This window comes from Microcaecilia unicolor, chromosome 2 (genome assembly GCF_901765095.1).
Source record: "Microcaecilia unicolor chromosome 2, aMicUni1.1, whole genome shotgun sequence".
In the NCBI taxonomy this organism is placed as follows: Eukaryota; Metazoa; Chordata; class Amphibia; order Gymnophiona; family Siphonopidae; genus Microcaecilia; species Microcaecilia unicolor.
The window spans coordinates 477607635-477627326 of NC_044032.1; the positions used below are offsets into that span (position 1 = coordinate 477607635).

The 19692-nt window shown below is 43.5% G+C and overlaps 1 protein-coding gene across 5 annotated transcripts in view; it reads left to right on the forward strand.

The window, feature by feature from the left end:
- The first annotated feature begins 917 nt into the window (after positions 1–917).
- Positions 918–19692, forward strand: part of REEP1 (receptor accessory protein 1) — a 203856-nt gene continuing 185081 nt past the window's right edge. For 2 of the 5 annotated variants that reach the window (XM_030191049.1, XM_030191051.1), the window contains exon 1: positions 922–1235. In XM_030191049.1, coding sequence (XP_030046909.1) covers positions 1204–1235 — 32 coding nt within the window. In that variant the 5' untranslated portion in view covers positions 922–1203. Of the gene's footprint in view, positions 1236–19692 lie in introns of all 5 variants that reach the window. The other 3 variants (XM_030191050.1, XM_030191052.1, XM_030191053.1) reach the window with 2 other exon arrangements.

A 19692-nucleotide genomic window follows, 5' to 3' on the forward strand; every position in this document is an offset into this window, starting at 1 on the left:
TCTCTACTATTTACTACTACTACTACTACTATTTAGCACTTCTATAGCGCTACAAGGCATACGCAGCGCTGTACAAACATAGAAGAAAGACAGTCCCTGCTCAAAGAGCTTACAATCTAATAGACAAAAAATAAAGTAAGCAAATCAAATCAATGAATGTGTACAGGAAGGAGGAGAGGAGAGTAGGTGGAGGTGAGTGGTTATGCACCTATGGAGCATGTGTAAATTTGTGCATGTGCATTTGTAGTTACATGGGCTGGTTCTGGATGTTTATGTGCCATTATAAAATAGGAATATCATAGGTGTCTTTTTGGGTTTTTCATATAGATGCTTTGTTATAAAATGATCCCTATTATGTATAATTAAAGTATGCTGGCCAGTTATGCATTTTTACAGGATTATTCCGAGAGCAGTGATGTTGAGATGATTATGATTGTTGAGCAGAATTATTAAACACTGGAGGGAGATCTATTTGGTCTGAACTGTAATGCCGACGAGGGTGAGGAAGGTGCCCAATACAATACCCTCGCCTGGCCCTGCTGAGAGTGGGAGGCTTGAAGTTCGCCTCATCCCCTTGCACTAGTTCTGTTTACATGTGAGTGTAACCGTTCATTGTTCATGTCCTTTTCATAAAACCTGATCCTGGGATAATTTAGCCCCCCCCCCCCCCACAAAAAAAAATGCTATCCCTTATAGAATGTACTAGCATTCTGTAGTAAAAGAAAAAAAAACTGGAATAGGACAGCTTGGGTGGGGATAAATGTATTACAAGGTGTTTTTTTTTTCGTTGCTTTCATGTTTGATAGCGTGTCCCAGATCGAGCCGCTTTCCAGCTTGACGGGTGGGGGGGGGGGGGGGGGGGGTGGAGAATCACTTCTCAGGCCTTGAAGGCTGCGCGCTTCGGTGCCAAAAGCAGCACAATCAGCCGCATGCCGCTCCCCTCCCCCACCACCCTCCCTCACAGGCTGCGGATCTAAGCACAGACGGGAGGAGCAGGCAGGGCAGTCGGCACTTCTCACCCCTTTTGCTATCCCTCCCTTCCTCCCTGCAGCAGCACTTCCCCCGTGACAGAAGAAGACTGCCTGGAGCAGCCGCTCATGGCTGAAGCTCTCATCGGGTGGCACAGGGACGGCCAGAGCCAAGGAGGAGACCCCTCCCTGTGATAGACAACAGAAGGCGCACAGCTCCAGCCTGCTGCCCACCATGGTTTCATGGATCATATCCAGGCTAGTCGTGTAAGTGATCGTATATTTTTCAAGATCTTGAGGCTCCGTCCCTCGTCTCCCCTTTTCCGCCTTGCATGAGTGTAGGTGCATGCCTGCAGTGGTTTTCCTATTGACGTTACATGATCTGCCAGTGTCAACTAAAAATAGCAAGTAGTTGTTGCTTGAGTGTTTCTAACCATGGTGCATGGGGGTGACGGAAAGAAATATAGGGAAAATAACCTACATTGTTGAAAGAAGAATGGACGTTTCTGCCGAGAGTAACTGCGAATTAATTGCATGTGAATAGTGCTTCTGGGTTACAGAACAGTCATTTTCAACCAGAATCATTCTTTTCTCAGGGCTAAATGTTGAAATAGAAAGCAAAGGACTGAGAATGAAATTGTGCTTATTCTAATTAAAGTACTATTGTTACTGTAATATTAGAGAGCTAGATGGATAATTCTCTCCCTCTCTTCCTAACATTCACAAGAGGGCGCCATCAGGATAAAGGAGTATAAATATATATTATTGTCCTGTTTAAAATCTGATTTTCAACTAGACACGAATGTATATCTATATATGTATTTTCTGTCTGCCTTAATATGTTCATGGAGCTTAAAAATACATAGAATATTTTTCAGGTTTTAACATTTCTAGCTCTGGAGTACAGTGGCAACAAATGCCTTTGGACCAATGTCTAATGATATTAATTGTGGAAAAAAACTACACCTATGACAGTTGTTTTGAATCTGCTCTAAATTTAAGTATTTCAGAACAAAATGAGACCATAAAGAAGGGTTCTACCTTAACTACTCATAGAGGATTTGCTTCATAGTTATCATTTTGCTAAAGATCAGTACAGTTGCTTTTGTTTTTCAGTTTAAGGTATATGTCTTTATATATTTATTGGATTTGTTTTACCAAATAAACATCCAGATAATACACAGTCCATCGTAGAACCCAAGACAGCAAATCTCCACTGACAACATGCGTGTTTGGTGGCCTACCATTTCCTTTGTTTGATACAAAATGTGAGATGCTACAAAGCGCTGAATTTGTATAGTCTTGTTGCCATATAAAAAATGAAAAAGAAAGGTCATCTTGTAATGGTTTCTTTCCATCCATACAAGCAGGTCTGGCGTGAAAGACATGTTTCTGGTGGGGGTTCCCTTATAAGAATTAGAGTGAATTCTCTGGGAGCCCCCTAAATGACCAGAACAATTTACAGCTGTCGCTAAATGCTGTTTACTGAGCCCCCCCTTCACTTCTGAGAAATCATGCAAAACATTCAGTTAATCAGCACTATAATTTTACAGACAGAGAAATGTAAGGTGTCAATATGAGATGCTTATTTTAAACCTCACTTGAAAATGCTTTATTTTTTAAAGATCATGAACCCCACCTCTTCTTTTGTGCAATGGCCTGGGAAGTTCCAAGTTCTAAAGAAGGCATTTGAAGGATGTGGTAGCTGTCTAGATTTTCTGAATCACATGCATCTTAAATATGTAAGAGGGAAAACATATTCTATTTCATTTCTCATGGGTTCTAGTTAATTGAACCATCCAAGTTCCTGTGTCCCGTATGCTGCTCTGAAAGCGAGAAGAATGTTCCCTTTGTCAAAGAATAGTTGAGGACATTTTTGTGGCTGGAAATGAATGCTGCAGAAAGTGAAATACAATCCTTGGATCATTAATTTATTAATTATTTTTTTTGCTGAACCACTCTGTTTGAACAGCTGATTAGCTTTAATGCCCTTTGCATCTTTGGAACATAAAATTTGTATTATCTTTGTCCTGCCCTGCCCTGCCCTAGCTGTAAGCTGCATACAGTTTTCCAGTATTTCTACATGCTTATCAAGTACTCCCCTTTTTACAAGTAGCGGGTGTTCACTTGTTACTGACTAAGCAGCAGCCAGCACTGAGAAGATAGAAATAGAGAAAATGACTGCAGATAAAAACCATTCAATCTATCCAGTCTGGCCATCCATGCCAACTACTAAGCTCTGTAGTCCCTTCCTCTCCCTTAGAGATCATCTTTGCTTGCCCCCAGGGCTTTTTTTGAGGGAGTACTTGGGGGTACTGAGTACCGGCACCTTTTCCATTGTCTGCTAAAATTGGCCCATGGACCCCATGTTTTAATGAAAGAGCTCAGGCTCTACACGCCAATTCTGCCTTGTCATAGATTCTGTGACTGGTTGCAGGGGGCCTGGCTATTGTAGGGTGGATCCCTCAGTGATCACCCCACCCCTGAAGGGTGGCCTAGCATTTGAGTACCGGCACCTTTTTTTGCTAGAAAGAAAGCACTGCCTGTCCTATGCTTTCTTGAATTCAGATACAATCCTTATCGCCATTTCTTACAACAGAAGACGGTTGCAAGCATTCACCACCCTTTCCTTAGAGAAATTTCCTTAGGTTTTTCCTGAGTCTACCTTTTTTCATCTTCTTGAATTACTGAGACCAAGTCAGCACGGCTTTAGTGTGGGGAAATCTCGCCTGACCAATTTACTTCAATTCTTTGAAGGAGTAAACAAACATGTGGACAAAGGGGAGCCAGTTGATATTGTGTATCTGGATTTTCAAAAGGCGTTTGATAAGGTACCTCATGAAAGGCTACAGAGGAAATTGGAGGGTCATGGGATAGGAGGAAATGTCCTATTGTGGATTAAAAACTGGTTGAAGGATAGGAAACAGAGAGTGGGGTTAAATGGGCAGTATTCACAATGGAGAAGGGTAGTTAGTGGGGTTCCTCAGGGGTCAGTGCTAGGACCGCTGCTTTTTAATATATTTATAAATGATTTAGAGATGGGAGTAACTAGAGAGGTAATTAAATTTGCTGATGACACAAAGTTATTCAAAGTTGTTAGCTCGCAAGAGGATTGTGAAAAATTACAGAAGGACCTTATGAGACGGGGGAGACTGGGTGGCTAAATGGCAGATGGCGTTTAATGTGAACAGGTGCAAGGTGATGCATGTGGGAAAAAGGAACCTGAATTATAGCTACGTCATGCAAGGTTCCACGTTAGGAGTTATGGACCAAGAAAGGGATCTGTGTGTCATCGTTGATAATACACTGAAACCTTCTGCTCAGTGTGCTGCTGCGGGTAGGAAAGCGAATAGAATGTTGGGTATTATTAGGAAAGGTATGGAGAACAGATGTGAGGGTGTTATAATGCCATTGTATCGCTCCATGGTGCGACCGCACCTTGAGTATTGTGTTCAATTCTGGTCGCCACATCTCAAGAAAGATATAGTAGAACTGGAAAAGGTGCAGCGAAGGGCGACAAAAATGATAGCGGGGGATGGGACGACTTCCCTATGAAGAAAGACTAAGGAGGCTAGGGCTTTTCAGCTTGGAGAAGAGACGGCTGAGGGGAGACATGATAGAGGTCTATAAAATAATGAGTGGAGTGGAACAGGTGGATGTGAAGCGTCTGTTCATGCTTTCCAAAAATACTAGGACTAGGGGGCATGCGATGAAACTACAGTGTAGTAAATTTAAAACAAGTAAGAGAAAATTTTTCTTCACCCAACGCATAATTAAACTCTGGAATTCGTTGCCGGAGAACGTAGTGAAGGTGGTTATCTTGGCAGAGTTTAAAAAGGGGTTGGATGGTTTCCTAAAGGACAAGTCCATAGATCGCTACTAAATGGACTTGGGAAAAATCCACAATTTTGGGAATAACTTGTATAAAATGTTTGTACGTTTGGGTAGCTTGCCAGGTACCCTTGACCTGGATTGGCTGGGCTCGATGGACCTTTGGTCTTTTCCCAGTATAGCATTACTTATGTACATCCTGTGACCCCTTATTGCCTCCTGTGCATTTTTATTTACATAGCTCTATCATATTTCCACCCTCCTGACTGTATTCCAAAGTATACATATTTAGATCTTTAAGTCTGTTCCCATGTACTTTATGACCATTTTATTAGCCCTCTCTAGATTATTTTATTCTTATATTCATTTGAAGGTGTGGTCTCCAGAACTGTGCACAGTACTCCAAATGAGATCTTTCCAGAGACTTTTACAGAGACACTATCATGTCCCTTTTTCTGCTGAGCATTCTTCTCCTTGTGCACTCAAGCATCCTTCTGGCTATTGCTATTAACTTTTCTACCTGTTTGGCCACCTTAAGATTATTGATACGATCAACCTCAGGTCCTCCTTTTGTGTACAGAAGTTCTTCCTATAGCAATGGTTCCCAACTTGTGGGTTATGGATCCCTGGGGGGGGGGGGGTCCATGCAGAAAAGCATGGCCAAGAATTCTTTACAGGGGGTGCATGTCCCTCCCGCCATCACCCCCGCCCCTGTACCTTAAAATCCTCTCTGCTGCAGTCTTCACCTGGGCAGCAGCAGCAGCACTCGTAGGCGGCCTGCACCAGGACTTCCTCCCTGAACCTTCCTGCCGCTTGTGACACAACTTTCTGTTTTGTGAAGGGCAGGATGGTTCAGGGAGGAAGTCCTGGTGCAGACAGTCTGTGAGTGCCACTACCGCTGCCCGGGTGAAGACTGCAGCAAAGAGGATTTTAAGATGGGGCGGGGGCCGGGTCTGATGGGGGGTGGAGCGTACACCACTGATGCACCTACTTTAAATATGCCACTGAGCAGGGGTGTAGCCAGACTTCACAGTGGGAGGGACCAGAGCCCAAGGTGAGGGGGGGGGCACATTTTGGTCTACCGCCTCACTGCCCTGCTGCCTCGCCATCCTGCCACTCCCCACCCACTGTCGCAGCAAATAGATTCTAGAAACTGTACTATTCTCTGTTTTAGCAGAGTTTCCATTAATTTACTCACCACTAAGATTAGACTGGTCTGTAGTTCCCAGTCTGCTTTTGTGAAGAGGAACCACATCTGCCCATCTCCAGTCCTCCAGGACAACTCCTGTATCTAAAGAAACATTGAAAAGGTCAGACAGCAGAACTTCAGAATTTCCCCAAATTCCCAGAACTATAGTAGCTTCAGATGTATCCCATCCAGCCTCATCACTTTGTCTACTTTTAGTTTACAGAACTACCAGAGTCCATAGAAACAAATTCATCAGAGGTTTGCGGACAGTGACTCAGTGTCTGATAACATCTATGCTCTTGCAAAATCGAGAACATTGCACATGCGTGTAAGACACAGAAAAGGCTCCTCTCCTCCCAATTGGCCCCACTGCTTATTCTTTTGTTGTTGGCCACGAATGTGGCACATTGGCTCTTTCCACTCACTCTGCCTCTGGAGGTTACATCATTACTGAGTGTTTTAAATCAGCTTTTGCTTCCCTGCAGTGCATGCTGCTGGCACACGCTTAAGAAGCAAATCATGCTCCCTTGAGGCCTCTCTTTTCACAGATTACCAATTTAACGTGTCTGTTTCACTGTAGATTCTGGTCCATTGGGACCATAGACCATTATCTCACCCTTCCATTTCTTGCCTACCTTAGGTAAGATTTCTGTCTGCTGTACCTTGCTCTCATAGGGGTCCTTTTACAAAGGCGTGCTAGCGTTCTTAGCACGGGCTAAAAATAAGCACGTGCTAAACGTTAGTCGCTAATGATTAGTGTGCCTTAAAACCGCTACCGCACCTTTGTAAAAGACCCCTATAGTATTTTGTCCTCTCCTCTTTTAAAGTGGCTAGTAGCTTTTCATTTCATATAGGCTACCTTAATGTATGTTCCCTATGCAATAAGACAGATGTCGTTAGGGTTTATATTGCCTCTATTAGTCTTGACATCTTTTGTATGGTAGAAACCTGACTTACTGGCTTTGAAATTGCCTATCTTGATGATTCATGGCCGCCTGGCTTCCAATTCCATTTTTTTTAATCAACTGAGCAGAATGGGTAGAGGCCTTGCCTTCATATATTCTAAACAGCTGGAGATCCATATTCTTGGCTCTCATCATTATACAGCCTTTGAATTGCTGTCCTTTAGGATCTTAGGATCCTTCCCCTTTGATGTCCTCATGCTATATCAACCACCTTCCATTACTTCCACCTATCTGCTTGACCTTTACAATCTTTTCTCCTCCTAGGCCCATTCTTCATCTCTCTGGGTGATTTAAATATACATTTTGATGATCCTGTTGATTCAGTTGGACAGGACTGCATTGACTTTCTCTTGGAATTGGGCCTTACCCAGTTCACATTTTCCTCCTCACTGCTACACCAGCTCCATTGCAACCAATAATCATAGAAACTGAAATCCCTTTTTCTGGACAGTTTCATAGATTGTGGTGAAAGCTTTCCTTGTGATTTCTCTTTCTTATCTCTTGAAGAGCAGGCTGCTTTTTGGGACAATACCCTTCATGCAACTTTGGACAAACCCACTCCAGGACAAACAACCATTCCTAATGCATTAAAGAAATCACAGCCCTGGTATCATCCAGGACTTATACTCCAAAGTAGACAGGTCAGGAGTGGCCTAATAGTGCAGTGGTTGTGGACCTCGGGATGTGGGTTCAATACCTGCTGCTGCCTGATGATCGTCAGTAGGTTGAGATCCTGGGGAACCAGGTTCAGTACCCTCCATTGCCCCAGGTGCAACATACTACTTAGATTGTGGGCCCACTAGGGACAAACCCAGTACCTGTAAAATGAAATGGTAAACCACTTAGGTCTAAGCAGTATATAAATACTAGAATGAATGAGCAAAATTGGTTGTTCCTGCCCTTCTCCTGATTCTCACTCTTTCTTTCTGGATCAATCTAGCTAAGAAAAACAAAATTCTCCACCCTTCTTGTGTAAGATGCGAATCCTTCTCACCTGTTTGCATCCTTAGAAAACTCAATAGGTCCACAGCCCTACCTTTTCACTCTCCCCTGATTTTGCCAAATCTTTTTTTGACAAGGTTAGGCATCTACAAGAAGGATTCCCTCCACTGACCCACTCAACTTTTCCTACTTTGTCTTTAGATCCTGACCCCCTTCAGACTCTGCTCTTCCTGCCTCTCTTTCATGTTTTGACCGTCCCTTTAATTTACAAGATGCCAGGATTGTCTCTTCTCTGAACTCCTCATCTCCCCACAACAATCCTATACCAGCTTGCCCAGTTGACGCCTATTTTTCAACTCTTGTCTTTCATTATTCAACACAATCCTACTATTCTTTGCTTATTTCTAAATCCTCTAACTCTTCTTCTAAGACCCTTTTCCCCATCTTCCTTCAACTTTCTCGTCGCTCCCCCAATTCTCAGTCTTTAATGCTGCCAGCTAATGATCTGGCATAAGAATATGCCATGCTGGGTCAGACCAATGGTCCATCTAGCCCAGTATCCTGTTTCCAACAGTGGCCAATCCAGGTCACAAGTTTCTGGCAGAAACCCAAATAGTAGCAACATTCCACGCTACCGATCCCAGAGAAAGCAGTGGCTTCCCCTGTCTGTCTCAATAGCAGACTATGGACTTTTCTTCCAGGAACTTGTCCAAACCTCTTTTAAACTCAGAGTGGGAGTGGGAGGAGTGGCCTAGTGGTTAGGGTGGTGGACTTTGGTCCTGGGGAACTGAGGAACTGAGTTTGATTCCCACTTCAGGCACAGGCAGCTCCTTGTGACTCTGGGCAAGTCATTTAACCCTCCATTGCCCCAGGTACAAATAAGTACCTGTATACAATATGTAAGCCACATTGAGCCTGCCATGAGTGGGAAAGCGTGGGGTACAAATGTAACAAAAAATATGCTACCTGCTGTTACCACATCCTCCAGCAATGAGTTCCAGAGCTTAACTATTCTCTGGTTCGCGCGATGTTCGTTTCCAGGCAGCGTCGTCGTCCGACAGTTAGACTCCGTTTCCCTCTCTGTTCCGCCTTCTGACGTCATGACGTCTTGACGCGAGGGCGGGACAGAGAGGGAAGTCTGTACTGCACATTTGCAGGTGAGTCAGTCACTTGCTGGTTATATGTTTGATTGAATTGTGAAATTAACATAGAAATTGACAACAGATAAAGACTATATGACCTATCCAATCTGACCATCCATGCTAACTACTAATCTCTACTGTTCTATCCTCTCCCATAAAGGTCTTTTATGCTTGTACCATTCTTTCCTGAATTCAGCTACAGTCCTCATCTCCAACACCTCCGTTTGGAGTCCATTCCATGCATCCACCACCCTTTCCATAAAGAAGTATTTCCTTAGAATACTCCTGAATCTGTTCCCTTTCGTTTTCATCCTGTGTCCCTGGTTTCAGAGCTTCCTTTCAATAGAAAAAGACCCACCTCCAATGCATTTATGCCACACAAGTACTTACACGTCTCTATCATATCTCCTTTCTCCCGCGATTCTTCCAGAACATACATATAGAGATTTTCATGTTTGTCCTTCGGTGCTTTATAATGAAGACTACTAGCCATTTTAGTAGCCATCTTCCAGACTGACTCTGTCCTATTTATATCGTTTGGAAGATGCGGTTTCCAGAATTGTGCATTTTACTCTAAATAAGGTCTCACCAGAGACTTATACAGAGGCACTATTACCTCCTTTTTCCTGCTTGCCATTCCTCTCTCTATTCACCCAAGTATCCTTCTGTCTTTTGCATCACCTTTTCTACTTGTTTGACCACCTTAAGATAATCAGATACAATCACCGCCAAGTTTCACTCTTCATTTGTTCACAGAAGTACTTCATCCCCTTGGGGTGCATAGGTCATAAGAACATAAGTATTGCCATCCTGGGACAGTTCAAAGGTCCATCAATCCCAGCATCCTGTTTCCAACAGTCCTAGTCCATGTTACAAGTACCTGGCAAGATCCCAAAACAGTACAATACATTTTATGCTGCTTATCCTATAAATATCAAATACTATTGGCTGTGATCTACTATATCATCTGACTTACAATAACTCTTTAGTAGAAATAATAGTGGGAGGACAAATCAAAACAACCAATTCGCTATTATCTTATTTTGGGAAAGTCTCATACAGTCACTGGGGTAAAGTTTAACACCAGTTCAGGTGAGCCCCTGTTTAGTGACGCTTATAATCATAGACTGGCCCCCTCCTTCCGATGTTTAAGATCTTATTTGATTGAGTTAAATTTGTTAATCCTTCTTTTTTTATTTTTATTATTTTTTGTTTTATAACTCTTATTACGCTTCGTTCCAACTCCGTAGTACTTCTAATTGAGATGTACTCCCTGGTGAGTCTGAATGTCTAGCAGCATCACTTATAACATAACTATGGTGGCTGTGCTTATACCACCCTAATGGTTACAGAACCGCACTTATCTGTAGTGACGCTGTTTAGCTCATAGTCCCGCACGTATAATCCCGACAGGTACCTGTTTCGCTCCTTGTTGCTTTCTCAAGGGATGCTTCTGCTCAGGATCTTCGACTTCTCTCAGGACCTACAGAAGTAAAGATTGCAATTGTCAACACTATGCATCAGCTCATCGTTAGTCTTACAAACTACTCTGTCTCCTGGCTCACAGTCTAACAGCTATTTCAATTAGAAGTACAACCATAAAGTTGTATTGCTATGTTTATCACCCTCCTCTCACTTATCCACCCCTATCCTGTTAGACTATCTCTGAAATGCTTTGATGTTCCCAGGCATACCTCCTACCCATCCCCACCCTGTTAGACTGTCAATGAAATGCTTGGATGTTTTACTTATATATACTGTCATCTACATTTGCTTATTTCCCATCTGACGAAGAAGGGCAACCTTCGAAAGCTAATCAAGAAATGTATTAAGTTATGTCCAATAAAAAAGGTATCATCTTATTTTCTTTTCCATGTTTTATTTTGTTTGATTTCTATTGATTACCTTTAAAAGTGGACTAACACGGCTAACACACCACTCTACTCAACCTCTGCCAGCAAATAGCCTGGCCATAGGAAAACTGTACATTAATTCAAATACAGAGGATAATAAAAAATAAATTGGAGCAAGTATTACACGACCTCAAATGGAATACTCCAGAACACAATATATACATCTTTACATTAAGCATACTCGAACCATTCATCCATACCATTCAGACCACATAATTCTAAGAATAACAGATAATAAACAAAAAAAACCCACTACAACTTCCGTTACTCTTCTTCAGGATTCTCCGCATTGGGGAGCAGTTGAGCATTACAATTGGAAGCATGGTGACTGAGTGGAATTTGCATATCATGTGACCAGATAACAGCATTGGTTTTCAAGTCCTCAAGTTCATTTAGAGCGATTATATTGAGATGCATTGAATCCAGTTGCTTTACAAGTTGTTTAAGGGAGACACCCAACAATTTGAAGGGATTATGTTTTGGTGATTCAAACAAAGTATCACCCAACAAGGATCCATTGTTGGAGTTGGGCTCTCATTGTGTAGCCTATACAACAATTTTTAAGCTTATGTGCAATTTGATATTGGACTCATTTATTGAGATTTTGTAGTTTTTATTTTTGTTTATTTGTTATTCATAAGATTATGTGGTCTGAATGGTATGGATGAATGGTTCGAGTGTGCTTGATGTGATAGGCCATTATTTAAATTATTTATAATTAAAAATTTATATATTGCATAAGTTTGTGTTCTAGAGTTTTCTATTTGTCATAGGAAAACTGGCCAGTTGGCAACTCTAAATTGTAGGTGTAGGAAAAAGGGAAGAAAGATGTGTTCTGATTTCTTGGTACAGTAAAACCTTGGTTTTTGTTGACTTCGGTTATCATCGTTTTCGGTTTTCATCGGTTTTTTCTTCGAAAAATTTGTGTCGGTTTTCGTCGGTTGCCTCAGATTTCGTCGGTGTGCCCACTCTGCTAATTTTGCGTTCTCTTGTGGCGTTCTCTTTTGGCGTTCTCCTATGGCGTTGTTTCTCATTGTGTGATCATCACCCCTAGCTCCATCATGGGGCCCAAAAATGTTTCCACAGCCAGCAGCCCTTCGAAGAAGAAGGCCAGGAACACGATCGAGTTGAAGAAGGAAATCATTGAAAAATACGAGAATGGCGTTAAGATTGCCTAAATCTGTTGCATGTACGGGAAGTCGCCATCCACTGACTCTGAAGCTGGCCCTAGTGCCAAAAGACCAAGAAGACAAGTGACCCCAGATAGTGCCTTGATACCTAAGGTCCCTCAACTGTGATGAAACTGCCATGTTAAATAAATGTTCCTTTATTCTTTACATTAGTCTTTTGTATTAATTTTATATAAATTTCTTATTGCCTCGGTTTTCGTTGGTTTCAGATTTTGCCGATTGTTTTGGGACGGATTATCGACGAAAACAGATGTATCACTGTACTAGAAAGGAGGGACAGGGGAGATATGATATCCATTTAAATACATGAAAGGTTTTAATGAACAAACCATTTCCAAAGACAGGGTTAGTTTGTTCACCTTTCTCCTCCCACCCTGCCTGATCCCTTTTCCCTACATCTACAAGTACATGTGGTATGAAATCTGTGTGCATACTTTAGGGAAGGGCAGTTTTCAGCCTGGAGAATTCACGTAGCCAGCTGCTTAGTTATTTGGGCAAATCCTTTGAAAACTGTCTTGTGTGGAAGGGCATTTTTGACATGATGTCTAAATCCAACTTTGGGCGTTTTGCAGAAAACGTCCAAAACTCAAGTGGTCAACATGGCCATTTTAGAACTTGAAAAACATCTATCTTTTTGTTTCAAAAAAAATGGCCATTTCCTAGATGTTTTTAGACGTTTTGTGCTCAGTGCGTTTTTCTTTTGTGACCATTTTTGAGATAAAAGAAGTCTAAGAGAAAAATGCACAAAAACAAGCCATTGAGATGTCTGGGGGGTCCAGCATTCTTAGTAGACTGGCACCACAGACATCTGAGCAGAGCAGTGAGGCACCCTAGGGAGCACTGCAGTGGACTTCAAATAAAAGGTCCCAGGTACACATCTCACCATTACCCCCTTATATTGTATGGTGACTCCTCCAAAACCCACCAAAAACCTACTGCCAGTTGTACACCACTACAATAGCCCTTATGCCTGCAGGTGTCACCTATATGTGGGTATAGTAGGTTTTTGATGGATTTTGGAAGGCTCACAATTTCCACCACAAGTGTAACAGAGTGGGATAAGTGCCTGGGTTCCCTTCTCTACAGAGCACTGCACTGACCACTAGGCTACTCCAGGGACCTGCTTGCTGCTCTAATAGGACTGGCCATAACATCTGAAGTTGTCATAGAGGCTGGTATATACTGTTTCTTTCACATCTTTGGGTGGTGAGAGGGGGTCAATGACCACTCGGGGAGTAAAGGGGGGGTCATCCCTTAATCCCTCCAGTGGCCATCTGGTCATTTAGTGCAACTTTTTATGACTCGGTGGTTACTGAAACAGGTCCAGACCAAAATGTCCAAGTTTTAGCTGTGGACATTTTTGCTTTGTTCCATTATGGCAGAAAAATGTCCAAGTTGTGTCCAAATCGTGCCCCCAACATGCCTTCTTGTGATTTGGATGCACTGGAGAGAAAGATGTCTTAAAAATGTGTTTCAAAAATAGCAAATTGGATGTTTTTGCAAGAACATTTTTCATCTGCTGCTTTAGGCGGTTTTTTGAATGTTTTCCTGTATTGAAAATGAGCCCCATTGCTTGCTCTCTGTCTGTACCCTTTGAGAAACACCTGTAGAGACTATGGGGGTCCTGCTTTGAGTACCCACAGTAATACCATTTGCTGCCAGAACTGGAACAATGGTACAGTCTTTATTGTGAATGACTCGACACGGGCCATGTTTTGGCACTCAACTGCACCTGCCTCAGGGGTCAAAGTGGATGTTTCTATTGGTTTCAATATGAATGTACCAAAAGAATTGCACCAGGGAAGCCTTCAAAGCTTGTCTTAGAGGAGTTTTCACAGTGTCTAGTATTATAATGACGGGAAGAAATTTGTTTTGAAGGGAATTTCCCAGGGTTATAAAACCCTAGGCTCAATTTAAATTATTCTTTTTGGCTCCTTGCCTCCCCAGCCGAATGGCCTGCATGGGAGAGGAGGGCCACCCAGCCCAAAGGCCCTAGCCATCTAAGCCCAAGTAGGTATAGGAGTTAGGGATACATGGCTACCCTGGTCAGCACAATTTATGAGGTCTAGAAACATTTACAGTGACAGGAGTCACTTAAGCCTTATGCTGTGACTGGGACAGTGGGCACGGGGAAGCTGCTGTACCTTCTCCTTGAACCAGGGAGAAGCTGGGCATACTTATGTATTTCCAGCAGGTGACCAGGGCCACTTATCATCTTCACTGATGCCTGGAACTGCTCCTTAGGCTGAGGAAATAAGAACTACTTCTGGGGATCATCACCTATCCAAACAGGACCAAGCCAAGCACTGCTTCTCAGATTCCATGAGTCTCTCAGCAGCTGAAACAACAGAGAATGTAAATGATAATCTTCTTTGTTGTTAACCGAATTGGCAAACGCCTTTACGGTACTATGTAAGCCACATTGAGCCTGCAAATAGGTGGGAAAATGTGGGGTACAAATGTAACAAATAAATAAATAAATAAACATACTTACACTACTTGCTATTCATAAGAAGAATATCCATACTGGGTCACACCAATGATCCATTTAGCCTAGTATCCTGCTTCCAACAGTGGCCAATCCAGGTCACAAGTACCTAACAGAAACCTAAATAGTAGCAATACTCCATGTGACCAATCCTGGGGCAAGCAGTGACTTCTCCCATGTCTATCTCAATAGCAGACTATGAACTTTTCCTCTAGGAACTTGTTCAAACCTTTCCTCCGTCAATGAGTTCCAGAGCTTAACTATTCTGTGAGCGAAAAAATATTTCCTCCTATTTGTTTTAAAATTATTTCTGTTTAACTTCATTGAGTGTCCCCTAGTCTTTGTGCTTTTTGAAAGAGTAAAAAATTGATTCACTGTTATCCGTTCTACACCACTCAGGATTTTGTAGACCTCAGTCATTTCCCCCTTCAACCATCTCTTTTCCAAGCTGAAGAAACCTAACCTCTTTAGCCTTTCCTCATATGAGAGGAGAGGAGAGGAGAGGAGAGTTCCCAGGTACTTTTTGGCTAGGATCAGGCGACCCTCAGGGGGAGGAATGCTGGCTTCGGCCTAACCCCTGGTAAGCCTTTCCTCAGCTGAGAGGTACCCACCTCTACCACCGGCTGCCTTTCAGGTGCTGTGGAGGACTTGCAGCTCATCTGCATATCCTTACAGCCTTCTCCGGGGTGACACCCAGGTCCACCCCGATCCACTCAGGGCCTCCGCTCTAGGTGCCGCGCGCCTAAAGGCGCGCGGGGCATTTTTCTCTTTGTATCTAATCTTTTTCCAGTTGCTAAAGTACCTTAATCGTTTATGGCCCCTATTCACATTCTCTTCCTAGCTCTGTCCCTTCCTAATCTTTTCCCTCACCCCCTACCTCTCTCCGCTACAGGAACTCACTTCCCATCCATTGACTTCAACACCTCACCTTCTCTCCTACCCTCTTCCTCCTTTTTGGCTTTTAATCTCCGTCTCTTTCTTCCCTCCATTTTGCCTTCCCCATTCCACCTAAATACCTCTCGCCTTCGACGCCTTCGTGGCCACACCTCTCCTACTCTCCTCCGCTCTCTTTTACTCCTTCTCTTACTCTCAGCTGGTGACATCAATCCCAATCCTGGCCCTCCTCACCAACTATTATCCAAAGTCTACAGATCTCACCGTGACCTCTCTAACCTCATCTCTATTCCTCTACTCCCCTCCTCTTCTCTGCCCTTCTCTTGCGCCCTATGGAATGCCCGCTCTATCTGTAACAAACTCCCCTATATCCAGGACCTCTTTATCTCGCGTCACCTCCATCTGCTCGCCATAACAGAAACCTGGCTCTGCCCTGATGACTCTGCTTCAGTCGCAGCCCTGTGCCATGGCGGTTATCTATTTTCACATACTCCTCGCCCTGCTGGCCGTGGGGGCGGTGTTGGACTACTTCTCTCTCCCTCCTCCAGATTTCAACCCCTTCTTCCACCTCAATCTCACTGTTTTTCCTCCTTTGAAGTCCACTCTATCCGCCTTTTCTCTCCTCTGCCTCTTCGAATAGCGGTCATTTATCGTCCCCCCGATAAGTCCCTTTCATCCTTTCTCAGTGACTTTGATGCCTGGCTTGCCTTCTTCCATGATCCTTCCTCCCCCTCTCTCATCCTTGGTGACTTTAATATTCCTGCTAATGATCCTTCCAACTCTTATATTTCCAAGTTACTCGCTTTAACGTCGTCCTTTAATCTCCAACTATGCTCCACCTCCCCCACTCATCAAAATGGTCACTGTCTTGATCTCATCTTCTCCTCCAACTGTTCACCCTCTAGTTTCCTTGCCTCCGATCTTCCCCTCTCTGATCACCATCTTATAACTTTCACACTTAAATCTCCTCCCTCCCAGTCCCGTCCTATCCTATCTAATTTATCTAGGAATCTTCACGACATTGACCCTTCATCTCTATCCTCCCATGTTTCAAACCTCCTCTCTACTGTGGCACCATCCACGTCTGTCAACGAGGCTGTTTCTTCTTACAACAATACTCTATCCTCTGCCTTAGACACTCTTGCACCTTTGATGACCCGCCCTGTAAGGCGTACAAAACCCCAACCTTGGCTGACTTCTAATATCCGCTACCTACGTTCCTGTACCCGCTCCGCCGAACGCCTCTGGCGGAAATCTCGGGCCCTTGCTGATTTCTTACACTTTAAGTTCATGCTGACCTCCTTCCAATCTGCTCTTTTACGTGCCAAACAGGATTATTATATCCAACTGACCAACTCTCTTGGCTCTAATCCTCGACTTCTCTTCACCACATTGAACTCTCTCCTCAAGGTGCCCCCTCCCCCAACTCCCCCTTCATTATCTCCTCAGACCCTTGCTGAATTCTTTCACAACAAGGTTCAAAAGATAAACCTTGCTTTCTCTACCTCACCAGCTCTCCCTCCACTAGTCCGTTCCCCTCTCTCTCCTTCCCCTCATTCCCTTTCCTCCTTTCCTGAAGTTACTATTGAGGAAACTACACTTCTCCTTTCTTCCTCAAAATGTACCACCTGTTCCTCTGATCCCATTCCCACCCACCTTCTTAATGCCATCTCTCCTACTCTTATTCCTTTTATCTGTCACATTCTCAACCTCTCACTTTCCACTGCAACTGTCCCTGCTGCCTTTAAACATGCTGTGGTCACACCTCTCCTTAAGAAGCCTTCACTTGACCCTACTTGTCCCTCTAATTACCGACCCATCTCCCTCCTTCCTTTTCTCTCCAAATTACTTGAGCGTGCTGTTCACCGCCGCTGCCTTGATTTTCTCTCCTCACATGCTATTCTTGACCCATTACAATCTGGTTTTCGCCCTCTCCACTCAACCGAAACTGCGCTTACTAAAGTCTCCAATGACCTATTACTGGCTAAATCCAGAGGTCAATATTCCATCCTCATTCTTCTTGATCTTTCCGCTGCTTTTGACACTGTCGATCACAGCATACTTCTCGATACCCTGTCCTCACTTGGATTCCAGGGCTCTGTCCTTTCCTGGTTCTCTTCCTACCTCTCCCTCCGCACCTTTAGTGTTCACTCTGGTGGATCCTCTTCTACTTCTATCCCTCTGCCTGTCGGCGTACCTCAGGGTTCTGTTCTTGGTCCCCTCCTCTTTTCTATCTACACTTCTTCCCTTGGTTCATTAATCTCATCCCATGGCTTTTCCTACCACCTCTATGCTGATGACTCCCAAATCTACCTTTCTACCCCTGATATCTCACCTTGCATCCAAACCAAAGTTTCAGCGTGCTTGTCTGACATTGCTGCCTGGATGTCTCAACGCCACCTGAAATTAAATATGACCAAAACCGAGCTTCTCATTTTCCCCCCCAAACCCACCTCCCCGCTCCCCCCGTTTTCTATTTCTGTTGATGGCTCTCTCATTCTCCCTGTCTCCTCAGCTCGAAACCTTGGGGTCATCTTTGACTCTTCTCTCTCCTTCTCTGCTCATATCCAGCAGACCGCCAAGACCTGTCATTTCTTTCTTTACAACATCCGTAAAATCCGCCCCTTTCTTTCCGAGCACTCTACCAAAACCCTCATCCACACCCTTGTCACCTCTCGTTTAGACTACTGCAATCTGCTTCTTGCTGGCCTCCCACTTAGTCACCTCTCCCCTCTCCAGTCAGTTCAAAACTCTGCTGCCCGTCTCATCTTCCGCCAGGGTCGCTTTACTCATACTACCCCTCTCCTCAAGACCCTTCACTGGCTCCCTATCCGTTTTCGCATCCTGTTCAAACTTCTTCTACTAACCTATAAATGTACTCACTCTGCTGCTCCCCAGTATCTCTCCACACTCGTCCTTCCCTACACCCCTTCCCGTGCACTCCGCTCCATGGATAAATCCTTCTTATCTGTTCCCTTCTCCACTACTGCCAACTCCAGACTTCGCGCCTTCTGTCTCGCTGCACCCTACGCCTGGAATAAACTTCCTGAGCCCCTACGTCTTGCCCCATCCTTGGCCACCTTTAAATCTAGACTGAAAACCCACCTCTTTAACATTGCTTTTGACTCGTAACCACTCGCCTCCACCTACCCTCCTCTCTTCCTTCCCGTTCACATTAATTGATTTGATTTGCTTACTTTATTTATTTTTTGTCTATTAGATTGTAAGCTCTTTGAGCAGGGACTGTCTTTCTTCTATGTTTGTACAGCGCTGCGTATGCCTTGTAGCGCTATAGAAATGCTAAATAGTAGTAGTAGTAGTAGTAGAGTTCCATCCCCTTTATTATTTTGGTTGTACTTCTTTGAATCTTTTCTAATTCTGTTATATCTTTTTTGAGATACAGCAACCAAGGAAAGTTCAGGAGAGAATATTCACATATTTTACCACAGGAAAGGTTAAGAAGGAGAAAAGGAAATTTTGTAAATACCAACTGCCTACTGCCTTTGCTGTTGTTAGTGTTTCAGTTGTTTTTCTAAAGAGACCTTTGAGCAAATTCATTAGTTCAGAGCACCAATACCTATTTTATTGTGTTGGCTACCTTTTCTTCCATTTACATCTTTGCTTTCCTGACAACTTTTCCAGCCTCTCTTGGCTTTTCAAGGTATTTTTGCCTGTCTTCCTCATTCTACGATATCTTGTAATTTATGAAGTCTTAAAATATCTGAGTGTAGTAGAATGGCTCCTTGCCACAGCAGCAGTGAAGTCAGGAAGAGTGTTTGTGGCTGTCTCCCTTGAGACAGAACGTGAAATGAGTCTCAGGTGTCCCCCAAGACTTCATTTTGGGGTGCAAACTAAAAGATCAAAAGAAAAATACAGCTCTGGCCACTGGGACATAGTTTGGACTTCTTCCTTTCTTTTGTGGGGCCTGGGGTGAGATAATCAGGGTTGACACTCCATCACTAGGCCTGGACCTTTATTTTGCTGCCAGATATGCCCTTCTTTGTAACTAGCAAAATGACAAAACAAAGAGCTTCTCTTTGATAAAGTGCTATTTCCTGGGGATTTTGTTGAACTTTTAAATCAGAAATTCTCTAGAGAAGGCTTCCACAAAGAACATTCTATAGGAGAGTTCTGTTTCTATCTCTCTCCTTCCCTTTCTAGGGATTTAAT